Source organism: Xenopus laevis, chromosome 3L (genome assembly GCF_017654675.1).
Source record: "Xenopus laevis strain J_2021 chromosome 3L, Xenopus_laevis_v10.1, whole genome shotgun sequence".
NCBI classification, from domain to species: Eukaryota; Metazoa; Chordata; class Amphibia; order Anura; family Pipidae; genus Xenopus; species Xenopus laevis.
This window is the reverse complement of record NC_054375.1, coordinates 28871871-28892616: the sequence shown is the minus strand read 5'-3', so window position 1 is coordinate 28892616 and position 20746 is coordinate 28871871. Positions and strand designations below refer to the sequence as shown.

Here is a 20746-nt window from a genome sequence, read left to right as displayed (position 1 = left end):
GCAGAATGGGGATTTTTCACACAATTACACAGGAATGATTTAGATACGACAATATGAATATACAGCCGACAAGGGTATTTTAGGCCATATTGATCTCTCTGCACTACTGATCCGCCTCCCCCCCAGACCTGCTCTGAAAAGTTGAAGTGGGGGGCTGCATCCAGAGCAGAATTGCCCCTGTGCAGAACAGGATGTTGCAAATCTGTCCAGCAGAAAGTGTGTGGTCTATGAGACAGATGTTAACGACACATTTTCTCTAGCTGTTCCCAAAAGACAGAGTAGTGGAAAAGGTTGGCAGGTATATAATCTACTTTTTTAATCGATTACCCACACTGAATTTGTAAAGAGGGGGGTTTGTTGTGAGGGTTGGAAGAAAGGCCTCTCCAGGAGTAGTAACAGAGGTCAATGACTTGTTCAGTGTAAAAATAAAAACTGGTTGAATAAATTTTTTTTAATATAGTTAATTAACCAAAAATGTAATGTATAAAGACTGGAGTGACTGGATATCTAACATAATAGCCAAAACACTACGTCCTGCTTTGCAGCTCTCTTGGTTTCCACTGATTGGTTACCAGGAAGTAACCAATCAGTGACTTGAGGGGGGCACATGGGTCATGCCTGTTTGCGTTTGAATCTGAGCTGAATGTTAAGGATCAATTGCAAACTCAACAATTATGTTGTATGTCCCATGGGGCCCCCCTTCAAGTCGCTGACTTACTCAGAGTTAGAGAGCTGAAAAGCAGTGTTCTGTTCTATTAGACATCCAGTCACTCCAGCCTTTATACATTACATTTTTCGGCTAACTAACTATACTAGAAACTTTTTTTATATTGCACAGCCTATCTATTTACCCAGTTTTTATTTTTACACGGAACAGTTCCTTGAAACTGTAAAAATCAAGAGTGAAAAGGAGTCCATATCTACTAATATAACTTTGCACACACTGCATTTGATAATGGTACAGCACATTTAAAGGGTAAACGCCTCTTCTTTCCTGAGTTCACTATTAACTAGTTTAATATTGATAACAAAATAATTCTGCAGTTGTAACTACATTTATACAAAAGCATGACCTTTAAATAAGTGATAATAAATAAAAAATCCACAGAAAAATTTGATATAGAACAGGACTACATTTAATTAAAAGTATGAGATGGGTCTGGGGGCCACAAAGTAGAAATGCATCTTTCATGCCTGCACTGTGTGATTATGGAAGCGGATACAGCTGGCATGCTACATATACGCTGTGTTCACTAATTCAGAGCTAGGAGGGAAATCGTTCTTAATCGCATATTAATAAAAGCATAGGGCTTGCAAGGTGTAGCTCGTACCTAAATCTGTATTTTTGCTTCTACTGTCACCATGAAATTTTAACACCAGTAAAGATGGTGCTTTGAATGTTACTTGCACATCTGAAAGGTAGTAAATTAAAAAGATAAATTATACCGAATCCTGGCAGTTTTCTACTCAGTAGAAGTCATTGGCTGACCTGCAACTAACTAAATATACAGCAGAGTATGTGGTCTGTTTATTAACTGGACATTTCTTTCCTGAAAAGAAATCTTTTTTTATCATGCTTCATTAATAATGCTTGAGTTGGTCCACGTAACAATATTTAATGTTTAACTGCAACCATTTTCAGTGAATTTAAAGGGGGTGTTCACCTTTATATGAACTTTCAGTATGACGTAGAGAGTGATATTCTGAGCCGATTTGCAATTGGTTTTAATTTTTTATGATTTTTGGTTTTTGAGTTATTTACATTTTAAATCAGCAGCTTTCTAGTTTGCATTTCCAGCAATCTGGTCGCTAGGGTCCAAATTAACCTAGCAACCATGCACGGATTTGAGAAAGAGACTGGAATATGAATAGGAGAGCCGTGAATAGAAAGACGAGTAATAAAAACTAGCAATACCAATTCATTTTTAGCCTGACAGAGCATTTGTTTTTTGTAAATGGGATCAGTGACCCCCATTTGAAAGTTGGAAAGAGTCAGAATAAGAAGGCAAATAATTAAAAAATTAAAAAGTCAATTGAAAAGTTGCTTAGAATTTGACATTCTATAACATACTAAAAGTTAACGTAAAGGTAAACCACCTCTTAAACCCAGTTCATATGGTCATTAGGCTACATTTATTTTACGGTCTGTCTTACTTATTTACAGGCAATAAACGGAAGAACTTTTTTTTTTACAATATAGTTTATGTAGTTATTGAACTGGTGCTTAGTGAGAAAGAAAGAATCACCTAACACAATGCTGACAACAAAGGGCAAAAATAAAAATAAAAATACACCAAGGTAACATTCAATTCCTCTGCATTGGATCTGATATTTGTGTTAAGGATCTTTTTAAATGATCCCAACCTTAGGGGTGCACACTCTACACTGAAAAATCTTAAGACATTTGCCAAATGGATATAAGCGTTGCAAAAAATTAAATAAGCCTTGGAAACATGTCCCATCCCTCAGTAAAATGGAGACTGTATAACCAAAGAACTACTTTTTTCCAGTTATTTCATTATCTTTTGTTCTACGGCGAGCTAACAAGGTATTTCAGAGCCATAATATAAGAGTAATTCATGACAAAAGATGAATGTAAACAAGTAGACACAGAGGTCAGTAAAAACATCTGCCATCTTGCTATAAGTATCCATTGAACGGTTTAGGAGTTCAGAGGGAATCCCTGACAAAAGAAGGGCAGCAGTAAGTACAGTTGTCTTCACTTTCTTTTCACCCTGAAAGACAAAAAAAATAAATAAAGGCCATTGATCAGATTAAAAGAGAGGGAAAGGTTAAAACTAAGTAAGTGTTATCAGAAAGGTCTATATGAATACACTAGTAAACCCTCAAAGTAATGCTGCTCCGAGTCCTCTGTCAAAAGAAACACTGCATTTCTTTCCTTCTATTGTGTACACATGGGCTTCTGTATCAGAATTCCTGTTTTCAGCAAAAACCTCTAGGGCTTGGGCATGCTCAGTTTGCTCCTCTCCACCTCCCTCCCTGCTGTAATCTGAGCCCAAAGCTATAAGCTAATATGGCAGCTGCCTTCCTAAACAAATAGAGTGTCTAGAGCTGATTACTCAGGTATTGAAAATCATTTTAAAGAATAAAAATGACGTTCTAGCATACACTGTTGTGGCTAATCTATTGGCAATAAACTGCCTTGGCAGCTTTCCTTCTCCTTTAAACACAGTTTCAAGCCTCACCATCAGTCGTTAGGGCTATGGCCCACATGGAATTTCTCATACAACAATCTGCTTACAACGGAGAATCTTGTCTAGAGAAGAGCATTATCCACAAACCACACTATTAGATAAACCTCCTGGTTGTTTTTATTTATATATGTATTAGAAAAAATTACATTGGGGATAAATGGTGTATGGTTAACTATAACAATGATTATTTTCTCACAGCTTATGTTTACAGATAATTCTCTTGGTAGTGGTAAATCTTGATGGCATAGCATTGCTCAAAGCAGGACACTATACACTGTAATCTTGTGGGCAGGCCCCTTATTAATTCATTTAATTATTGTACATTGTGTACCCTTATGTACAGATCTGTGGAAATGTCGCTTTATAAAATCATTTAATAATTGGTTATATCTGGGCATCCCTGCCACAGAGTGAGATGGGAATTTTACTGTTAGCAGTGGATGTAATGGCACTAAAAATCAGGCCTATTTGAAAGACCCCCCTAACCAACTGATATCACTTTCTTTTGAATACCTGTTCTTTTATTTCATTTTGAAAAAACAGATTTTTCATTATTAAAACTATAGGCAATACGTTTCTTCTTTACACTGTGTTTTAGCAGATATGGTGTGTTATATTACAAGTGGGTGTTCCACCAAAACATATGATTTTGTTTTAAAGGCGAAGGAAAGCTACGGAAGCAGTTTATTGCCAATAGATTAGCCACAATAGTACAAGCTATAACACTATATTTATATATATTTTACCATAACTGAGTAAACAGCTCTAGGAGCTCGCTCTGTTTGTTTAGGATAGCAACTGCCATATTAGGTTGTTGTGACATCACTTCCTGCCCGAGTCTCTCCCTGCTCACTCATAGCTCTGGGCTCAGATTACTTCAGGGAGGGGAGGGAGAGAGGAGCAAACTGAGCATGTTAATGCTGAGTCCTGGAGGTTTATGCTGAAAACAGGAAGTCTGATACAGAAGCCCATTTATACACAATAGAAGGAAAGAAATGTTGTGTTTCTTTTGACAGAGGACTTTGAGGATTTAACTGGTTTATTAATATAGGACTTTCTGATAAAGCTTACTTAATTCTTCTCCTTTATGAGCCTGGACACTTAAGTAAAAACAGGTCTGGACAATTTTTGTCATAAAGCACCAATAGGCTGCTTTAAGCATAGCCTAATAACATAAGGCTGAATAATGTTTTATAGATCCCATATGCAGTATTACCACATTTTTTTTTATCTTTAAAACTGTCTCTAAAATGAGTAGAAATAACAGCAGACATGAATATACAATTCTTCGGCACATCACTTACTTTAATCGGGTACATTTAACTCCTCAGGCTACTTCCAAACCAGTCACCATATTTGATTTCCAGCAGGGAGGAAGCACACCAATACATTTGGCAATGCCTTAAGATCATTTATTCAGCAGAATGTGGAACAAGCTTTCACTTGTGGCACCTGAGGAAGAGGTTGATCCCCAAAAGCTTGTGCCACATGCTGCTGAATGAATTAAAGGCATTGCCGAATGTAATGGAGGCACACTTATCAAGGGTCAAATTTCGAATTCATGTGAGTTTTTTTTAAATTCCCATAAATTCAAAATTCGACTATTGGAAATGTATTAATAAAATCAAACTCGGACGAATTTACGACCTGAAAATTTGAATCGAATTCGATCAAATTCAATCCTCTGAAAAAAACTCAAATTGCAGAAAGGCTGCAAACATCTCCATATCGATCCCTGGACCGCTCCCATTGACTTAAACAGCAATTCGGTAGGTTTTAGATGGAGAATAACCGAATCGAATGTGGATTACTTCCTAGTCAAATTTGACCGTTTTGACCATAAAAAATTAGAAAATTAGAAATTTTCAATTCGACCCTTGATAAATCTGCCCCTTGGTGTGCTTCCTTCCTGCTGGAAATAAAAATAACGGCAGAACATGTATTTAAATAAACAAATAAAAAAAAACACTGGCTTACCTTAGGAAAATATTTTGACAATCCCATAAATGCAAGTTGTAGTGTTAGGAATGGTGCAAATATGGACTGAAAAAGAAAACAAAAATAAACAGTTGCTTTAGACACAACATATTCAGTCTGAAAATTGTAAAATACTAGCAAATGTATCCCTCACTAGGCACAATTGTCTGAAGCAGTGCAGGGGATACACCGGAGGAGTGAATCCTAGGGGCCAGTGTGTTTTTTAAAGAAGAAAAGAGTTGACCTGGGGTATATATATTATCCAATGGCTTACTGATCTGTGAGCGCTAATTGTTTTATAATTATAAGTGGCTTTTTATAGCAGTGGTGAGCAGCTATGGGAAAAGTATATTAGCCAGGTGAGCTACCTGGTAATTGCATAGTATTACTGTGCAGTGTAATAACAGCAAGTAGTAACCAAATGTCACATAGCAACAAAAGATTATCTTCTCTAATTAAGCGTGGGTCCCTGAAAGCTCCTACACCTGCACAATTTGTTTCCCATTCAAGCGATACAGGAGCCATTCTAAACACTTCCTGACGTTTCTATGCCGGAAGTTTTCCAAACAGCAGGAAAATGTCATGTGTGATAGTATCCTTATAATTAATTTAGGTAATGATGCTTTGCAGTAGAAGATGAAAATTTACTTTGCTAGTAGAGAACTATAATTTCCAATCTGACAACCTAATCCCTTTAGGGTGGTGGCACACAGGTAGATTTAGTTGCCTGCCTTGTGAGGCAACTTTGGGCAACTTTGGAAAACGAAAGCAACGCTTATGCCATCCTGCTGGCGATTCACATTTCCGGTGGGAAGGCATTTTGGGGGAGATTAGTTGCCTGCAGTAGCGAAGATTCATCGCAGGATACTTAGGGGGTTTATTATCAAAATCAATTTTTTTTCCGAAATATACTCCAACCAAATATGCACGGTTATTTCCTCTTATTTATCAATACATTTTCCTGAAAAATTGTGAAATGGAATTCTAATCGGACTAATTTTTCTGAATTTTTGGCCGAAAACCACCCAATCTTTGCATTTTTGCGCGAAACCAAGCGCAGATCAGGATAGCTTTGGGACTTCTCCCACTGACTTATATACAACCTTGGCAGGCCTGAGATGTCGGATTTTCATATTCTGACTTTTTCCATCCTTGGGGTATAATAAATCATGAAAGGGGTTTTTTTTTTTTCACAAAAAATTTGGATTTTATAGTAAAAAAAAAATATATAGAATTTTTCATGTTTTTGGCATTTGGACTTTAATAAATAACCCCCTAAATCTCCCCGTGTGCCACCACCTTTAAGGTTTGAAATGTCCACTTTGCCCAGCATGTCCGTGTACTAGAGTTGTTGTATAGCACCGGGGGGTTCTGGAGGAACGCAATTTTGTTTCTACTATGTACTGTATTTACTGTATATGGCTGAAATGACAAAATCCACTTGACTTGACAGTCACCTGGCGACTAATCGCCTCGTCTTTACAGCAACCAATCTCTTCAATCGCCTTCCCTCTGTCTTGCGCTGGCTATAATGAAAAGTCGCCTGCGGCATGGCACACGCGGCGCTTCGTATTCCGAAGTCGCCCGAAGTTTTCTCGTGAGGCAACTTTTATAGCTGGCGCAAGACAGAGGGAAGGCGTTCGGGGAGATTGGTCGCCGCAAAGACAAGGCAATTAGTCACCAGTCGACTAAATCTCCCCGAATCGCCTAGTGTGCCCCTACCCTTAGGTTTTCCAAGGGGCTAGTCTAAAGTAAACAAAAACATGGCTATTCACCTGATGTTTGATACAAGTCAATGTGGTACTTGTACTTACCAAGTACTTGCACACAAACATCCGGACAGCAAAAGCAAGGAGGGCACTGCCCACTAGTCTAAATATGCGGAAAGAGTCCAACTCATCCACTCCGTTCCCGTTGTCTGCACTTGGCTTTTCGCTATTTAATTGGTTCCGAAGTTTCATGGCCTCGTCAAACCTCGAAAAGTACTCGTCTAAACCTCTTGGGGTGGACTCCGAAGGCACATCTGTTCTGTTTCGCACTCCATTGCTGTCGCCTCTGACATCAGAATTCTTTAAGTAGTCCATCTTTTCTCCAACAGAAGGTTCCTTGCCCTCTGCACTGCTACAGTGGAGCTCGGCTGAAAGGACGGCATCCCCAGAAAGAATGTCACTTCTCTTGGTCAAGGAAGATAAGGAGAGTGGATCAGATTTATCGAGTCTGTCAAAGCAAAGTTCATCTGCACCAGAAAATGGAGGGGGAAAAAAGTTGCACCTAAAATGTTAAAATGCATTGACAGTGTGTATAAGAGAAAAAATGCATTAGTTAATGTCACCAGCTGCTGACACATGGGTCTGTTTTCATTAACTTCATTTTACCTGAACAGACATTTTACAAATGGGCCCAGTCTTAGGGGCTGTCAAACAAAGCTCATTCTGCTCCTCAGTCAGTTTACAAGGCAGAAATACAACCCCATTCAGTTCTTATTTAGCTAATGGCACTTTCCATGTACAGCACACCCAATAAATGATCAGGTGCCATTCATCTTGCTCTGTAGTGACAAAACATTATATGCTAATTGCAATTAGTGTGGTCAGCTTTGTTAATAAATGTGTGATAATGTGAAACATTACGACTAGTTCAATATATGTACTAGCAAAACTTAATTCACACAGAACTTAAATTAACTGTGGGTAGAATTTGTCTTCAATACATTGATGCTAAATGGCCTGCACTGAAGCGCCTGCATAACAAAATAAGAATGTACTGAGGAGCCACATCAGGAAGCTTTAGAAATACAGATAAAAATAGATTTTTGTACTTACCGTTAAATCCTTTTCTCTTGTCCTACATTGGGGGACACAGGCACCATGGGGATGAAGATCCTGTTGCTTGGAGAAAGGACACTAAAAGGTTAAAGTGGCTCCTCCTCCTCCTGCTCTGGGCTTCATCCCCGCCTACCTCCTCAATCCTCAGTTTTCTGACCGAAGAAGAGATGACGAGCCCTACCAATTGCCCATGTGAAGAGAAGGAGCACCTCCCCAATGCAAGCTAAGCACGGTATGAACCACCTGTTGTTTGAAATTGTTGGTATTTGAACATCAAAAATTATATAAGATATTACCTGATCAATATTAACATGAACTAAAACAGGGAGGGAAGGCCTGTGTCCCCCAATGTAGGACAAGAGAAAAGGATTTAACGGCAAGTACAAAAATCTATTTTTCTCTTGCCTAGATTGGGGGACACAGGCACCATGGGGACGTCCCAAAGCTACCCATGAGGGCGGGACTTTTTACCCCTAGTGTTCAGGGAATAACCACCTGCAACACTTTCCTGCCGTAGCTCGCTTCGGCTGAGGCAAATGTATGCACCTTGTAGAATTTGGAAAAGGTGTGTGTGGATGACCACACTGCAGCCCTACAGACCTGTTCTGCTGAAGCCTGGAGACGAACCACCCAAGAAGTGCTGAGTGAAGAAGTAGAATGAGCTGAACCCGGAAGGGTGTGGCCTTACCTCGTACCTCATAGGCCTTCAAGATTGTTGACCTAATCCATCTTGCATTGGTGGCCTTAGATGCCTTAAGGCTTTTCCGTGGTCCTTCTGGTAAGACAAAGAGGTTGTCTAGCTTCCTTCTACTCTTGGTAGCCCTGGTGTTATGTTCTGAGAGAACAAACCACATCTACGTATGTAACTGTTCCAAATTTGTCTTTTGTTCAGGACAAAATAAAGGAACCACCAGGTCCTGGTTAAGATGGAACTCCTTAGGAAGAAATCCAAGGTAGGTCTCAACACCTCCTTGTCCTTGTAAAAAATCAAAAATGGTGGACGACAGGATAGAGCTGCTAGTTCTGAAACTAGTCTAGCCGAAGTGATGGCTAATAGAAAACTATCTGAAGAGTCAGCAGAGGTAATGGAATTGAGCCAATGGCTCGAACGGTTGCTCCTGCAATACAGAAGGTACCATATTGAGATCCCAGGGAGGGATTGTATGACGGTATGGAGGTATCATCCTCAATGCTCCCTGTAGGAAGGTCTTGATGTTGGGCAGCATTGCAAGCTGCTGCTGCTGAAAAAGGATAGATAAGGCTGATACCTGAACATTCAGTGAGCTGAGTGCCAGCCCTTACTTCTAAACCCTCCTCAAGAAATAACAATAGGCTACTTTCGTCCCAGGACTGTGGGTCTTTGGCTTTAGATTTACACCAGGATATGAATGTCCTCCATACCCTGTGGTAGATGCGTGCGAAGACGGACTTTCTGGCCCTTAGTAAGGTCGGTATGGCCTTTTTTGGAACTCCTGATCTGGCTAGGAGTATGGCTTCAAGTGTCATGCCGTTAAATCCAGCCATGGTGAACTCGGGTGGAGGATCAGTCCCTGAGATAACAGATCCATTCTGTCTGGAAGGTGGAATGGTGCGTCCACTGATGAACTTATGAGCTCTTCGAACCAAGTGTGGTGTGGCCAGTAGGGTGCCACTACAACTGTTTCTACCCTTCTTGATTACCCTTGGCAGAAGTGCCAGTGGTGGGAAGACATATGCTAGGTGAAACTGCCACAGAACCACCAGTGTGTCCAATGCTAGGGCCAGAGGGTCATTGCTTCTTGTGAAGAACCTCGTAAGCTTGTTGTTGTACCTGGATGCCATTAAGTCTACTGCCGGAGTGCCCCACTTTGCCAGAATCAGTTGAAAAACCTCTTGGTGTAGGCTCCACTCTCCCTGATCTAAGGTCTCTCGGCTGAGAAAATCTGCTATCCAGTTGTCAACTCCAGGGATATGAACTGCGGAGAAAGCTGTTACCGTCTTGTACACCCACAGAAGAATTTGCTGTGCCTCTGAGAGGGCAGCTTGACTCCTTGTGCCTCCTTTGTGGTTGATGTAAGCCAACGCTGTCATATTGCCTGACTGTATTCTTACAGGTAGATCTTGAAGTCTGCCTGACCATTGGAGCAATGACAGGTAGATTGCTCTTAATTCCAGGATGTTGATGGGGAGTAGTTCTTTCTGTGACCAACGTCCCTGTACGGTTAGGTCTCCCAATACTTCTCCCCAACCTTGTAGACTGGCAACTGTTGTGATGACTGTCCACTGGTGATTGGGGAAGGGTTTTCCTGACGGAAGTGTTGTTGGTCAAAGCCACCAAGTGATAGAGGTTCAAACTAGTTCTGATAGGGGAATCCTGCAGTTTAGGTTCGCTCAGTTCCTCCTCTGGTGTTGGAGTAAGGCTCTGCAAGGCTCTGGTGTGGAGCTGCGCATATGGAATCGCAGGATGACACTATAGTCCCTAGCACTCTCATGGCAACCTTAAAGGTACCTGATCCATTTTCTGCAGAGATGACAGGAGCCCCTGCATTGAGGTGATCCTGGATTGGGGAAGGAAGGCTCTTCCCAATGAAGAATTTAGATCAAACCCTAAATATTCTGTCCTCTGAGAAGGTATGAATCGAGATTTTTGGAAGTTTATCTGCCAACCTAACAGCATTAGTGTCTGGAGATGAGTTGTGGCCAGTGCCATGGAACGGGCCTTTACCAGTTGGTCGTCCAGGTATGATATGACACTCACTCCCTGCAGTCGCAGGTCCTCTAGAGCCGCAGCCATGACCTTTGTGAATAGCCTTTGCGTGAAGGATAATCTGAAGGGGAGTGCCAGGGATTGCCAATGTTCTCCTGCCACTGAAAAGTGAAGGACCCAGTGGTGGTTGGGATGTATGGGGACATGCAGGTATGCATCTTTGATGTCGATCACCGCCCTGAAATCCTCTATGTCCAGGTACATTAGGATTGACTGGATGGATTCCATTTTGAAGTGGTGCTTCTTTACATGGTCGTTTAGTGCCTTTAGGTCTAGCACCAGGTGAAAAGATCCATCCTTTTTGGGTACTATAAACAGGTTTAAGTAGAAACCGAAGCCCCTTTTACCTTTGAGGGACCGCCATTACTACCGCGGAGGCAGTCAGGGCGTGTGGAACCCCTTGGCACGCTGAGTGCCTGGGTTCTGTGGTAGGGAGCCTTGAGATGGAAAATCACCTCGGAGGTAGCTGAGCGAATTCTATGAGATAGAAATGATATGTAGGACCCAGGGTTCCAGTACTCTATGCCGTCACACCTCCCGAAATTGACTTAAGCGTCCGCCAAAGGGTTTAGCTTTCAGGGGTGGGCTCCTCCTCATGCGTAGGCTGTTTTGTCCTGTGCGGGCTTAGGTGCTGCTCTGCTTCCTGACCAAGAAGTGCTCTGCCTTGACTGGAATCTGGGGCGGGTCAGAGCTTGTTGCTTTTCATGTTGGGACCTCTGGCTCTGTAGCTTGAGAATTTACCTTCTCTGTTCAGCACCAAAAAGTTTTTTTTTTTTTTTCCCCCCCCCCCCCCGAGAATGGGAGACCAAGCAGAGACCACTTCAAGGTAAGATCTGTTGACCAGTTTTTTAGCCAAAGGAAACGTCTGGCTGCAATGGATTATGCCAAAGCCCTTGTGACGAGCTTAGCCGCGCCCAGGACTGCTACGCAAATTTATATATATATTTGTGTCCGCTATCGGAGCTAGAAAGAGGTCTGTGGAGGGGTCTTCTGAGCCATGAGTTGGGCCACCTGTTCCACCCAAACTTCCATTGACCTGGATACCCATGGGGTGGCAATAATAGGTCGGAGAGTTCTGCCTGCTGCTGTAAAAATCGACTTGCAGAAATCCTCAAGACGTTTCTCGATAGGATCGTTAAAGGAAGCCGCATCGACTACTGGAATGGTGGTGGTCTTTGACAATTTAGAGACCGGTGGGTCCACTGCTGGGGGTGAAGACCAAGGTCTGTAAAGTAAAAGGATAAGTTTGAGTAAAGCGATGGAAAATTGGACTCTATGGTCTGGCGTTTTCCATTGTGCTTTAACAATGTCACCCAGCTGTTCATAGGCTGGAAAGACACAAGAAGACTTCTTTTGCCTCTTGAAAATGTTATTGGTTCGCCCTGCTAAAGGTGGGGTGTGCCTGAATCAGGCTCTCGACCTCTCATTGTGATCTAGGGGTATCCTGATCCTATTCATCTGCGGATAGGATCTGTCCCTCTTCCCAATGCCTCTTCCTGTTCATCAGGCAAAACAGGTGGGGAAAGGGGAGGTCGCTTTGTGGCCGACTGCTGAGTGACCGGTCTGTGAGGCTCTGTAGATAGGTGCTGTAGGACCTTATCTAGAGTCTCTGGAATTCTGGCTAGGTTTTGTAGACCCGCTAGAGATAGAGCGCACACCAATTCAGAATCCAAGCTCGTTTGATTAGCCGTAGCTGTCGCAGAGCTGGCTGGTAGGGCTGTGTGGGATTGTAATTGTGCAGTGACTGCTGTAGTCTTACAGGCTTCACATATTGGCTCAGCCAAAACACTAGCAAATTATGTCTGCAAGTAGCCCATGCCAAATACTAAATTGCATTGGTGGTACATGCAGTTGCCTGCTTGGGAAGGGACTGGTCATCTGCCCTGCCTGTCATGGCTATACTATGTAGTGCAACCCAGTAAGTAAGATATTGGGGAATATTAGGAGAGTCCAGAGGAGTGAACCACTCCTCCCTTAGAGTACGATCTGTGGAGACAGAGGGAAGTAGTGAAAAACCCCACAGTAGGTCCCATAGAGAGAGGGAAGTGTTAATCCCCTAGAGAAAGAGTAAGGGAAGCGTAACTACCTATTCACCAAGGTAGGAAGGAATGGTGCCTTGTTCTTCTCTGTGAGAGACAGTGAGGCTGGAAACGCTCAATACTGGAGAGAGATGCGGATCCCGGGCTTTGGTATAGTACCTTAGTAAGATGGCGCCCGTGAGGCGCGTGTGCAGCGACTCGTGCACAATGAAATAGACCCAGCGCCAGATGGTGGCGCGAAAGGTCGCTGGGAATGGCACTGAGTTACCAATGCGGGGACTACTTTTAGTGCTGTTGTCCCATTATGATCTACATCTATAAAAGCATTGTTAGCATTCTGTTCCATAGAAAATATTACTTAATATTGATTCATGAGAAAATGTAAATTGTAACCTTAACATAAATATCAAATAAAAAGCATGAAACAGAAGGGTGATTTAGACAAACTGTGTGTTGACAGTGTCTTGAGATCTACAGATGACCAGCTAAAGGTCTACTGGTAGATCCCCATCTACCTTTTGGACATCCCTGGCCTAGGGAAATCTTTGTCAGAGAATAGCAGTGAAAGTGAAACTAAATGCCTAGGAAAATCTCTGTGAGAGAATTGCAGTGAAAGTGAAACTAAATGCCTTTCTGCAGAGCTGACAGGCAGCATGTAATGGGGGGAGGGAGGAGGGAATTGACTTACCTCCTTGTGCCAGCCAGGAATGCTCAATAAAAGATATACCCTCCGTCGTGGCTACTGGTGCAGCCTCCGGAGAGCGGGAACCAGTGCCCAGGGTAGTGTGGGGGAGCTCCCCAGCCTGCAGCCTCCGTAGAGCGGGAAGGCTATAGAGCATCTTCAGATCAGAAGTCCTTGGCTGGAGGGGTTCTGGAAGAGAAACACTGACCCCTAGTAGTGGCATGATACTGAATAAATCTGTACCATTGCTCCCAGCCACGAAGTGTCCATCCTCCTTCTGAGGACACTAAAATAAAACTGAGGATTGAGGAGGTAGGCGGGGATGAAGCCCAGAGCAGGAGGAGGAGGAGCCACTTTAACCTTTTAGTGTCCTTTCTCCAAGCAACAGGATCTTCATCCCCATGGTGCCTGTGTCCCCCAATCTAGGCAAGAGAAATAACATTACAGTTAATGAGGTCTCTTGATAAATGAACACTTAACCTTCCTCACTTGAATAAGCGCTGTGCCCCATGCCATCCACTTATTCATATTGTCTCACCCTTGTACTATACACCTCTCTGACACACATTCACCAATCTATACATCTCTGTCACATATTGACTCTATAATATACACCAGTCTGTAGCACAGTCATTGCCCCACACTATACACCACATTTTTGCACAGCACCATTCTTTTGCATACTCATGTCCCATAATATACACCTTTCTCTATTGCTCAGACACTGGCCCATTCTATAAATCTCTCTGTAGCACAGTTATTGCCCCATCCAATATACTTCTCTACTGCACAGTTGTTGCCCTTTACTATATACACGTTTATATATTTTCCCATATTATACACCTGTCTGTCACACAGTCACCGCCCTGTCTGCACTACCCCATATTATATACACTTGTCTATCACTGGCCCATATTATATACACCTGTCTATCACTGGCCCATATTATATACACCCGTCTGCACTACCCCATATTATATACACCTGTCTATCACTGGCCCATATTATATACACCTGTCTATCACTGGCCCATATTATATGCACCTGTCTATCACTGGCCCATATTATATACACCTGTCTATCACTGGCCCATATTATATACACCCGTCTGCACTACCCCATATTATATACACCTGTCTATCACTGGCCCATATTATATACACCTGTCTATCACTGGCCCATATTATATACACCTGTCTATCACTGGCCCATATTTATATACACCGTCTGCACTACCCCATATTATATACACCTGTCTTATCACTGGCCCATATTATATACACCTCTCTGCAGTATCCCATATTATATACACCTGTCTATCACTGGCCCATATTATATACACCCGTCTGCACTACCCCATATTATATACACCTGTCTATCACTGGCCCATATTATATACACCTGTCTGCAGTATCCCATATTATATACACCTGTCTATCACTGGCCCATATTATATACACCTGTCTGCAGTATCCCATATTATATACACCTGTCTATCACTGGCCCATATTATATACACCTGTCTATCACTGGGCCATATTATATGCACCTGTCTATCACTGGCCCATATTATATACACCTGTCTATCACTGGCCCATATATATACCTGTTACTGGCCCATATTATATACATCTGTCTATCACTGGCCCATATTTATACACTGTCACGGGCCCTATTATCACTGTCTATCACTGGGGCCCATATTATACACATGTCTATCCACTGCCCCATATTTATAATGCACCTAGTCTATTCACTGGCCATATTATATTACATGTCTATCACTGGCCCATATTATATACATCTGTCTATCACTGGCCCATATTTATACACCTGTCACTGGCCCATATTATGCACTGTCTATCACTGGCCATATTATACACATATCACTGCCCCATATTATATGCACCTGTCTATCACTGCCCCATATTATATGCAACTGTCTATCACTGCCCATATTATACATGTCTATCACTGCCCATATTATATGCACCTGTCTATCACTGGCCCATATTATACACATGTCTATCACTGCCCATATTATATCACCTGTCTATCACTGGCCCATATTTTATACACTGGCCCATATTATATGCACCTGTCTATCACTGGCCCATATTATACACATGTCTATCACTGCCCCATATTATATTATATACACCTGTCCTGGCCATATTATATGCACTATGTCACCTGTTATCACTGGCCATATTTATACACTGTCTATCACTGGCCCATATCAATATTATATGCACCTGTCTATCACTGGCCCATATTATACACATGTCTATCACTGCCCCATATTATATGCACCTGTCTATCACTGCCCCATATTATATGCACCTGTCTATCACTGGCCCATATTATACACATGTCTATCACTGCCCCATATTATATGCACCTGTCTATCACTGGCCCATATTATACACATGTCTATCACTGCCCCATATTATATACATCTGTCTATCACTGGCCCATATTTTACCTGTCACTGGCCCATATTATATGCACCTGTCTATCACTGGCCCATATTATACACATGTCTATCACTGCCCCATATTATATACACCTGTCTATCACTGGCCCATATTATATACACCCATCACTGGCCCATATTATATGCACCTATCACTGGCCCATATTATATGCACCTGTCTATCACTGGCCCATATTATACACATGTCTTACACAGTACCTGTCCCATATTATACACATGTCTGTCACACAGCACCTGCCCCATAGTATACACCTGTCTGTCACTGCCCCATATTATACTCCTGTCTTTTGCCCATATCATACACCTGTCTCACACAGTACCTGCCCCATATCATACACCTGTCTGACAGTGCCCCATATGATATAGACATATGCAGAGACCCCGCCCCTCCGTATAGACACGTGAGCAGCAGTTGCACATTAGCTGCTCCACTCCTGTCTGTCAGTGGCTGCACAATTCTCCATGTCTCCACAGTGCAGTGCCATTCCTACGACACATAGTGTGTTTGCAGCACAGTAAGCGCCCACTGCTCATTAGAAAGGAAAGAAACAATGTATCGCGTTGGCTTCACAGCCGTTTAGTGCAATGATTGTGCCTCTGCCTCACCGATGTTCCCTGGCTTGTGGATCCCCATAATCCGGTTCATTCTCTCCTCAGAGTTACTCATCAACTTCCTGCGCCGGATCTCAGCTCTCCTCTGGGATGCAGTCATCGCCGCCCCGTTAATTGTCTCTCCCGGAACAGCCGCCATCATCTGGCCGTATAGATTGTGCCAACCTCTAACGTCTCCCGGCCGCTCTACACAAACACTCACACGATAAGCACTCACACAATGAGCAGCTCACATCCAGTCACTGGCGACATCCTCCTAGCAAGGGAAAGGGCGTGTCCTGCCATTACGGTCACTTGACTGTCTTGCAGGAAGAGGCGGGGCTAAGGAACAAGCCAAGGACTAAAATGGCGGAATCGTTGTTGCGCTTGTTTTGAAAAGCCAAAAAACATTGAAAACGACGCCCAATGAAATTCAGCCTGCTGAAATCTGCCTTGTTGCTAGTATAGAAAGAGAATAAAGCTCTCCGAGTCTACATCGATAACAGAAGAGACAAATGATGTGTCACGATGACTGGCCCCTCTCCACCAGTGCAGCAAATACACCACATGACATGAACTAATGTATAAATAGCACCATGACATATTTCATACAAAAGACCATAGTAAAAAAATATATAACTACCTTTTCTTCAGCAGAAGGGAGGTGTCTGCTTCCAAAGATGCTTTTCACACGCCAGCAGTATTTCCTCATGAAATTGTGTAACATCATTTTATATCAGAAAAGATGGTGCTTTGCCCTCACATATATATTCTCAGTGGATAGTCTGAGGGACCCACTCCACTCTATTAACCCCAAGTATATAATTCTCCAGCTCTTTTTGATCTATAGCACCTGCTACACTAACAATAAACACCATAAAACAAACCTGACACAACATTGTGTATTCATTGCAAACACCTTGCTAAATACTCTATGGGTCTGCCTCCACAATCCAATCTTACTGGAAAAGTGCCGCGGTGGTCATGGGCGTCCGCAGAAACATTTCCAGGAGGGGGCAAATAATACTTTTTTTTTTCAGTATTTTGGTGGCAAAGAAACAACGTTACAATATAATGAATAGCTACTTGGCTATACATAGGCTGACTTAAAGGAGAAACAAACCCTTTACCAAAAAAAAAACCCTACCCCCCCACACGTAGACCCCCCCACACGTAGACCCCCCTCCCTCCTCCCCCCCAGCCTAGCTGCCCCCTGGGGATATGCCCCTAACTTTTTACTTACCCCTCTGTGCTAGGATTGCCACCTTTTCTTGCGATTTTTTCCTATTAATAACATTGGCATCAAGTATAATTTTTACGAGGCAGGCCGGTAAAACACCGGGCAGGTTGAAACCTTACTCGGTGCAGATTCAGGGATCGCAGTTCATGGCAGCCATCTTCCGGGTCTTCGTGTCTTCTTCCAGCGCTTCGGTCTCTGACCAGAAGATGGCTGCGGTGAACTGCAATCCCTGAATCTGCACTGAGTAGGGTTGCCACCTGGCCAGTAAAAATGATGGTTGATCCCAATGTTATTAATAGGGAAAAAAAATAAATATATAGCAAGGCTGGTATTTTTTTCCAGAAAAGATAGCAATTCTAGCACTGAGGGGTAAGTAAAAAGTTAGGGGCATTTTCCGAAGGGGGGGGCAGCTAGGCTGGAGGGAGGGGGGTCTACGTAGGGTACTGGGGTAGGGTTTTTTGGTAAAGGATTTGTTTCAATTTTAAAGCTAATATCAAATACGTAGTGGATTTGTAACTGGAGTAAAAACACCCCTAACTATCGCTCTGCTACTACTGACTTCAGTGAGAGAGTGCATTTTTCAAAAATGCCTTCAGATTTTTACAGTAATGGAATCATGGTATCGCTGCCACTGCCCTTAGTTGCTCAAAAGTGTAGCCATAAGCATTTTTAAGTGACAAGGTAGTGCAATGGCAGGGATACAGTGATATCAAAGCAATCGAAAGCTACTATATCTGCACAAATAAGGAGCATACAATATCGATGGATGCTGTTACCCACTGTATGTTCTTGTAACACTTACTGTCCGACAGCTAATGTACCATCACATAAATGGGTAGGAGCACCTAGGGGTGCCACTTGGCTTGATGCCAATGTTATTAATAGGAAAAAATGCCAAGAATATAGGAAGGCCGGTATTGTTTTCCAGAACAGGTGGCAACCCTAGTGGCACCACATTCATGGACAACAACTGCCCCCCTTGCACACTATGTAAATTTAAAGGATGTGGGTACTGACCCCCCTAAGAACATTATATGCAGTGAAAGAAAGTGAGTACTGGTGCACAAAGTATCACATGTTGTGATAAACAGGAATTGTAGCCCAAGCATACTTATGCCCACAGAATAAACATCAGGATGATCACTGTATTCAGAAATTACCTTTATCCCATCTGAATTTTTAATGGTGGCGCAATTTGCAATTTCAACCAATGAAGTCATTAAACCATGTAGCGTTTTCCATTCACCTCAACAGGAAGGAATTTTGTGCTCCATAATTTTACTCTGCTGTATCCACTTATTACTCTACCCCTTTAAGCCCATAAATACATTGCACAATAGGAATTCCATCCACTCCTCCAGTATGCTGTAACTTTTCAGTGCTGTTGGCTTTGCCCTCAAAGTTCCAGTAAAGCAGTGTCTTAATTGGATTGGCTGGAGGGAGGTTCAAATGTCCACGTGAGGCAACTGCGGGCGACTTCGGAAAACGAAGCACACCGATTGCACTCCAAAGGATATGGGGACCCTGACTCAAGTAATACCCCCCTGAAACCCTTAACCCCTGAAAATGCCAAGTTTATTGACACTAACATGTAATGTGATTATGGTCTTTTCTGAACTGATTGGATTGTTATATGTTTGTAAAAAATTATAGACTGGGTTGCTATAGTAAGACAATTGATTATTCATGTAGAAAATGTGAGCGTCATATTAAGTATCGTAAATAAATGTGGACAATGCTTTATCTTAGCTTAAATAACAGGAAAAGGCCAGATTAACCCAATGAGAAAAAAAATCTCGCAAGGGTACAAATGAGGCTGCATTGGAGATATAAATTTAATGGATTCATAGATTATCTGCAAATTGAAACAATATAACTTCCCTCTTTAAAGCGGATTCTTTCTATCAAGCTGGGAAATCTTTATCCTTGATGCTATATATACATGAAATTGGTGGTTGGTGATTAATTGAGAAGATTTATTTTCTGAATAAAATTGAATGAATTGATATACATCTACTGAGTGCAATTTGAGACTCTATCTGCTTAAAATATACCCTGACAGGAGTTGTCTGTACTGTGAATATGCTGTTCATGTTCAATAAACTTACCTGAACCAAAAACAGAGGGTGCTTATACTCCTAAATTGTAACTGGACTGCTTGCATCACACATACCCTCAGCCTGAGGAACACTGGCTTACACCATATCTTGAGTATGTGGCAAATTGTGATGAACTCTATATTCACTCTACTTTGCTTATGATGGTATTTTTAGTAGTACCATTTTGACCTCGTGTAAGACAAAACTCAGTAAAGGAAAACCTTTAGTAATAGTCAGGCAATTTATTCATACATAATACAACATAACAGTTTTGTCTGGGTAAGCTGTTGGAGTAACACACAGAATGTCACCCAAGGACTTACCAAAGACCCACCTCTTGGTCCAGGCGTTATATAACTTTCAGAAGGCATTTACAGTAATTGTGACAAGGGGTTCACGGAAATACCATACATGGTCTGGCGAGGAGACTTACTGGCATATATATTTATACATTCCTGTAAGATGTGCAGTTTTGCAACATAAGAGATTTCTGGTTCCAACTGTCCACAGCCTCGTTAACATCTGTTGGCTAAACATGGCCATTGTGGTACAGACAGCTATTGAGCAACACTTCTGCAAAAGGGCATAAGAGACATGCTGACACTATGCTGACACTCTGGAATCTAAGTAACAGAGTGGTGATCATTTATTTGTATGGCCTAGTATAAGTTATATGAGTGACCATTGTCCACAGTAGACCATTAGCCCTTATAGTCCATCCTGTCTTGGGCCCTATAGCTGTCAGGCTTACCGTCTGATCCAACGAGGAAGAAGCAGGAACTTGCAGAACACGAACCCACAAGCGCCTCGCACAACACTAACCCACCTGGAGTGG

General features: G+C 42.3%; 1 protein-coding gene and 1 long non-coding RNA gene across 3 annotated transcripts; both read right to left on the bottom strand.

Annotated features, from left to right (window-relative positions):
• Positions 1-2114: 2114 nt before the first annotated feature.
• camlg.L (calcium modulating ligand L homeolog) lies at positions 2115-16895 on the bottom strand. Of its 2 annotated transcripts, none has more exons than XM_018250613.2 (4): positions 16588-16895; positions 7007-7428; positions 5193-5258; positions 2115-2735 (listed from the first exon to the last, which is right to left on the bottom strand). In XM_018250613.2, the coding sequence occupies exons 1-4, from the start codon at positions 16733-16735 to the stop codon at positions 2541-2543; spliced, it is 831 nt and encodes a 276-aa protein (XP_018106102.1). In that variant the 5' UTR covers positions 16736-16895; the 3' UTR covers positions 2115-2540.
• LOC121401432 lies at positions 14464-15084 on the bottom strand. The gene is made up of 2 exons (XR_005966237.1): positions 14797-15084; positions 14464-14677 (listed from the first exon to the last, which is right to left on the bottom strand). It is a non-coding gene; the product is annotated as an uncharacterized LOC121401432 (long non-coding RNA).
• Positions 16896-20746: the final 3851 nt, after the last annotated feature.

What these genes read in the sequence shown, in the direction of transcription:
- camlg.L (XM_018250613.2), bottom strand. Translation starts at nt 16,735, where the DNA reads ATGATGGCGGCTGTTCCGGGAGAGACAATTAACGGGGCGGCGATGACT. An exon ending in CCACAAGCCAGGGAACATCG is followed by an intron (nt 7,429 to 16,587) that starts GTGAGGCAGAGG and finishes TTTCTGGTGCAG; the next exon opens with ATGAACTTTGCTTTGACAGA. An exon ending in TGTCAAAATATTTTCCTAAG is followed by an intron (nt 2,736 to 5,192) that starts GTAAGCCAGTGT and finishes TTTGTCTTTCAG; the next exon opens with GGTGAAAAGAAAGTGAAGAC.